Consider the following 6,513-nt stretch of genomic DNA (forward strand, 5'->3'; position numbering starts at 1 on the left):
GTATTTATCTCCCATTACTTTTCAAGATAGCGGCTGTATTTTGGCCAAACAAGCATAATCGATGATATTGCTTGGGGTGCATGCTATCAGGCCTAAGATGCATGTTGAATCTTCATCTTCTTCATTTTATTTTACTTTTAATTAAAAAAATTGTTTACTAAAGGTCTTTCATAAACTTTGAGTATTTTGCCTGATCTTGACTTTTATGTGTGGCATATTCAAATATGCATGTTCAAAATGGAAGACAAAATAATCAATAGTATCAACATGGCAAACCAAAACAGATAACTCGTACAAAAGTGAAAACAACAAACTGTTTATCAACATACACATTTTATTGTCTTAAAACAACCTTAACAAAAACAACAATCGCTACATTATTAATTGGCAGTCTACACTTGACAGAATTCAAGAAGTAAAGCTTGAGTTTGAGTTTGAGATAGTAACGTCTTGGACAAAGACTAGATTACGTCGACTGTCCAAACTATAATGTAAAGTGTGAAAAAGAGCGTGTGGACTCCACATTTTTGTATCTAGCAGGTAAAACCAATGTCACAAAGAATGATTAACTGATTACAAATGATGAGAGATACCATTCATTTAAAAGCAGTGGACACTTTTGGTAATTACTCAAAATAATTATTAGCATAAAACCTTTCTTGGTGACGAATCATGGGGAGAGGTTGATGGTATAAAACATTGTGAGAAACGGCTACCTCTGAAGCGCCATAGTTTTCAAGAAAGAAGTAATTTTCCACGAATTTGATTTCGAGACCTCAGATTTAGAACTTGAGGTCTCGAAATCAACCATCTAAACGTACACAACTTCGTGTGACAAGGGTGTCTTTTTCTTTCATTATTATCTCGCAAGTTCAACGACCAATTGAGCTCAAATGTTCACATCTTTTTTTACAACAATATGTGTGTATATTCCCGAGCCATGTGAGCAAAAATTCACAGGTATATTACTTGGGTGGGATTCGAACCCACGAACCTTGCAATTCTAGAGCAGCGTCTAACCAACGAGACTACCGATATTGGTACGACAGTGCTCTATAATCGCAAGGGTCGTGGGTTCGAATTTTTTTCACAGTACTCGGGAAAGATAAGTATACAGTGTTTAAACACACATCGGTGTATGGGTAAAACTAAAATTAATAATGCTTTATCCCCGTTGCAATTTTAGCATACATTAATACATTATAACAAAATAATATTTAAAAACTTATAAAAGCAGGTTTTTTTTAACGTATTTATTTAGAGACGTTGCCCATATAAGATAGGGTGAGTTAAGGCCCGGTCACACAAACAGGCTTCGATAACGAGAATGAAAACGAGAACGTTAACGAGGACGTTAACAACGCACCCCTCGATTGGTTGAATAAGCTTGGGCGTATTGTATTCTGCGTGGAGCAATTCAACCAAAAGAATGCGACTTTTTTTTTCGCGTCGTGGTCGTTATCGTTTTCGTTATCGCTGCGTGTGACTCGGCCTTAAGTTAAAGTGTTTGACCAACTCGCCCTATCCAAGGCAACGTGTCCCTTTAAACTTTACAATTTGTTTCATGAAAATACGGCTCTGGATAAATAACTTTTTTGGTCGCAAATAGCCTTGGGCAGTTATAGTGAATAAACCCCCGTAAAGGCGTTGTAAGTCTGAACGCTTTTAACAAACGTATTCCCAGTATGCAGTTATAGAAGAACGGCTTCCAGATCCAGATCCATCGCGAAAACCCCAGTCGTTGGACACAAGTTCGGTCCTAATGGCAGTGGTTGTTTCTTTCGCTCCGGTCACAATCCCCACGTGCGTTCTATCGCTGATGACGTAACCTACACTCGGATGCGATCTTAACTCCCAGCACAATGTGGATATAGTCAAGTAAGAGGTACGCTGGTACCCCCATTCAAATGCACTGATAGGGACCGCCGCCACACCTACCCGTCTAAACAGATAATAAATTGGAAGCAAAAAATGAGTCAGACTGATAGTATTAATTTTTTGGCAATTTTCAGAATGGGAGACTGTTAAACGATATAGTGGCAGCAGCCTTACCAACTAGGTTAAAGACAATGGAAATCATTGGTAATTGTCAAAATCCAGTCCCCTCACTTGGTGTGTCTCAACATATGCATTAAATAACAAACCTGTGAAAATTTGAGCTCGGTTGGTCATCGGAGTTACGAGATAACTATGGAAGAAAAACAGCCTGGTCACACGAAGTTGTGTGCTTTCAGATGCTTGATTTCGAGATCTCAAATTCTAACTTGAGGTCTCGAAATCAAATTCGTGGAAAATTACTTCTTTCTCGAAAAACTACGTCACTTCAGCGGAAGCCGTTTCTATCAACCTCTCCCCATTACTTGTTACCAGGTGAGGTTTTATGGCAATAATTATTTTGAGTAGTTACCGATAGTGTCCATTGCCTTTAACTATCACCGAGTCCGGTGACTTCGGCTACTGAGGTCTGGCTAGATCGCATGCGTCTCCCTATTCTTTAACACTGGCAGACATTTCAATGAACTATGGATTACCTGGTATTTAGTCTGCTGCCCTCTACAGCAACGGGTCCAGCATCGGTATTCTACACTATTATTGACTGGTTGGCATTATGGGGATCATAATAGGGGGCCTTAACTAATACACTGGGCTGAGTGTGGTGCATGTCTTACCTATGCGGGACCGTTACCCCGACTGCCTCAAAAACATCTGCCACAAACAGGTGGTCCTTTTTCGCGTTTGACCCATCAGTCACGCGGTTTTGACGCCAGTCAAACCGACTAGCATCTGGATGAGCTGCAGCATATGTCCAATCAGTCCTGCCTGCATCTGCGTATTCCTTTGCTTTGTTGGCGATAGTAGTGCCGCACACGGCCTCTGCCTTGCCAACCTGTGACAAAGTATAATACATTATGTCAACGTAACCTTTGACAACAACTAATGTTTCCTACAACACGCCGTCCGCAAGTTAGTACCTTTCGGTCACCAACAATATTGCAGCTGCATTTGGTGTCTCAAAGACCCTGGACACTATTGGTAATTGTCAAAGACCAGTCTTGTCACTTGATGTATCTCAACATAATGCATAAAAAAAAACTACATTGGTCGTCGAAGTTGCAAAATAATAATGAAAGGAAAGAACACCTTGTCACACGAAGTTGTGTGCTTTTAGATGCTTGATTTCGAGACCTCAAATTATACATCTGAGGTCTCGAAATCAAATTCGTGGAAAATTACTTCTTTCTTGGAAACTACGTCATTTCAGAGGGAGCCGTTTCTCACAATGTTTTATATTATAACCTTTTCCCATTACTCGTTACCAAGTAAGGTTTTATGCTAATAATTATTTTGAGTAATTACCAATAGTGTCAACTGCCTTTAACAGTTCTCTGGACCTACGTTCTTTTCATCCATTACTTTAACCCATGAGTCAATTTCCTTTAGCAGAATGCAGCTTCGTATTTTGGTGCACTTTGAATATAACGACCACATATGGTCACCACTTCCTCTTTGCTGCAACTTGCATCTTGCTGCAACTTCTTACCTTACAAAGTATCTAAGTGCAACATCAGCAACTGGTTATCTTTGCCGCAACTATTTTGCAGCAACTTAGTATCTTTTTGCAGCCACAATTTAATATGTTTTGGCGGCCGCAACTTAGCATCTTTTTACGGCCAAAACCTAGTTTCTTACGGCCGAAACTAAGTTTATTTTTACGGCCGCAAATTAGTATTACGGCCGAAATTTAGCGTCTCTTGAGTCATGACGGTCGCAACTTCTTTACAGCCGCGACTTAGTACACTCTAAAAACTAAAGAGATGAATCCAACACTTGAGTTCGGTGAGTGATTACACTTTGGAAGTGTTGGATCCAGCGTTTTGTTTGTTAAATCTAGCATTTAAATAAGGTAATAATTCAACAGTTTAAGTGTTATTTCAACATTTCTCAAAAAAATATTCCTTTGAATTGTTGGATCAGCTTTTTAAACGTTAAACTGGCACTAAAACTAGATCCTGAATACTTTACAATGCTGGATTTAACATATAAAATGCTGGATTCAACACTTTCAAAGTGTAGTCACTTACCGAACTCATGCACGTGTTGGATTCAAATCTTTAGTTTTTAGAGTGTATATGTTTACGGCTGCAGCTTGTATCCTGCAACCTCTGACCTTACAGTCCCACTGTATACTTACGGCCGCAACTTCGTATCTGTATGGCCGGAACTTACTATCTTTTTGCGGCCGCGGTTTAGTACCTTTTTACGGCGCAACTAAGTACACTCTAAAACTAAAGAGTTGAATCCAACACTTGCATGAGTTCGGTCAGTGACTACACTTTGAAAGTGTTGAGTCCAGCATTGTATATGTTAAATCCATCAAGTATTCGGTCAACAATTTAAGTGCCAGTTTAACGTTTAAAAAGCTGATCCAACAACTCAAAGGAACTTTTTTGAGAAATGTTGAAAAAACACTTAAATTGTTGAATTAACCCTTTTGCGTTGGATCAAAAACTTGAAATGCTAGATTTAAAAAAAAAAACGCTGGATCTAACACTTTCAAAGTGTCTACACTCACCGAACTCATGCAAGTGTTGGGTTCAACTCGTTAGTTTTTAGAGTGCATCTTTTTACGGCCACACACTGTCTATCTTGTTACGGCCGCAATTAATAGCATCTTTTTACGGCCGCAATTAGTATATTTTTCTTTCATATTAATTGCGTCTTTAAAAAAATTCTCTTAAAAAAACACTCACCAAGCTAGTCAACACCAGTGTCAGTACCGTCAATATTGCAAGTATGCGTAGAGCCATGGTGACGATGATCGAACAACCGACGAAATCAGGGGAATTTTTCTCACGAAGAAGACTGGAACGTGGCAGCTCACGGCCAAAACAGTGTCTGAGATGTAAAGGAACTGAGCTCATACACTTTCTAATTTTTGCAAATTACAATAGCAGATGTGTTCATATTTCACCGCAGAAGTTCCTGTTTCCACAGAACTAACCCCCAATTAAAGGCACTTGGCATTTGGTAAATACTCAAAATAATTGTTAGCATAAAAACTTACTTGGTATTAAACGAACAATGGAGAGCTGATGATGGTATAAAACATCGTGAGAAACGGCTCCCTCTGAACGTTTCTTTTGAGAAAGAAGTAATTTCTCACTACTACAGCTGAGGTCTCGAATTCAGGGCATCTGAAAGCACGTAACTCGTGCGACACGGGTGTTTTTCTTCCATTGTTCTCTCGCAATTGAGTCCAAATTTTCACAGGTTTGTTATTGTATGTATATAAGATACACCAAGTGAGAAGACTGGTCTTTGACAATTACCAATAGTTTCCAGTGTCTTTAAGTATAAAGTAAGATACCACTGCTTGTTTGTTACTCATGGGGGCCGTTTTCTTAACCCTCGAGATCCGGGTTCGTGCCGAACACTAATCAAAATGAACTGCCTTCCTGCATTGAGTCATACTAAAGCCCGGTTCATACTTCCTGCGAATGCGAATGCGAAGCGAATGTTGACGTCACAAATTCGCAACGGGGCAATTCGCAGCAGTTGCCCTCTGCTCTACTCTCTTGCGAATATTGCTGCGAAAGGAGGGTGTGACGTCAAATTCACGTCAAATTCGCTTCGCATTCGCATTCGCAGGAAGTATGAACCGGGCTTAAAGGTGGATGTATTATTTTATTGTGAAATAATTGACTTCCCCGTGACTCCTCCCACCCCACACCTCAATGGTGAGCATCCCTACATCCAATCCATATTCTCACAATATCGACTCTATTCCACTGGTGATTGGTCGGGGATTTGGGATAAAAAAACGTACTGATTTTTCTTTTTCTTTTGATTTTCTTTTTCTATTATTTCTGAATAGTGTGCCACAAATTTGCGCAACTAATAAGTAAGTGCCTATCATCATTTTGCCCATCATCACCCGCGAACCTTACTTTATTTCACCTTTGTACGTAAACAACCTGCAATCCCCTTTTGTTTTTACCAACTTGTTGGCACCAGCTCCTATTGGTTTTGTACACACTTTGGAACCTTCAACCAATAACCTAGACCCTAGACCCTATCATTTGTTACAGATAGGTCCCGATTTAGATGTGCACACACAAACACGTCCAGCTCTCTATGTGGAGAAGTGGGAATAAATTCTGTCTGCCGGAGATTCGGTCCCCTATAATAAAAATGAGAAATAGTGGGCTGGAGCAGGAGGATTCAAAAGAGGGCCCTATCAGAAGAAGTTTATACACAAATTGCAATGGTCTCCGGGGTACATAATCTCGTGCCACACTGCCAGTGATAAACACATCGTTGTTTTGGAGTTGTACCGTATACAAACAAAACTTCATTCCTCTATTGCCCACCAAAGTCATCTAACCCCACCCTCACTTTCCAAAACGAAATTATCTCCGCTAACTTCAGGGCGAGGCGTCTTTAATTTTAAACAGAGGTTCAAAACACAAACACGCAAACCCGGATGCACTCTCCATGGTTTCCGTTGGTTCT

At 39.9% G+C, this 6,513-nt stretch overlaps 1 protein-coding gene across 1 annotated transcript; it reads right to left on the bottom strand.

Annotated features, from left to right (window-relative positions):
• Positions 1–835: 835 nt before the first annotated feature.
• On the bottom strand, positions 836–5,038 carry LOC117298997. Its single transcript, XM_033782400.1, has 3 exons — positions 4,752–5,038; positions 2,670–2,887; positions 836–1,942 (listed from the first exon to the last, which is right to left on the bottom strand). The coding sequence occupies exons 1-3, from the start codon at positions 4,920–4,922 to the stop codon at positions 1,666–1,668; spliced, it is 666 nt and encodes a 221-aa protein (XP_033638291.1). The 5' UTR covers positions 4,923–5,038; the 3' UTR covers positions 836–1,665.
• Positions 5,039–6,513: the final 1,475 nt, after the last annotated feature.

The sequence above is a fragment of the Asterias rubens genome, chromosome 13, assembly GCF_902459465.1.
Source record: "Asterias rubens chromosome 13, eAstRub1.3, whole genome shotgun sequence".
Classification (NCBI taxonomy): domain Eukaryota; kingdom Metazoa; phylum Echinodermata; class Asteroidea; order Forcipulatida; family Asteriidae; genus Asterias; species Asterias rubens.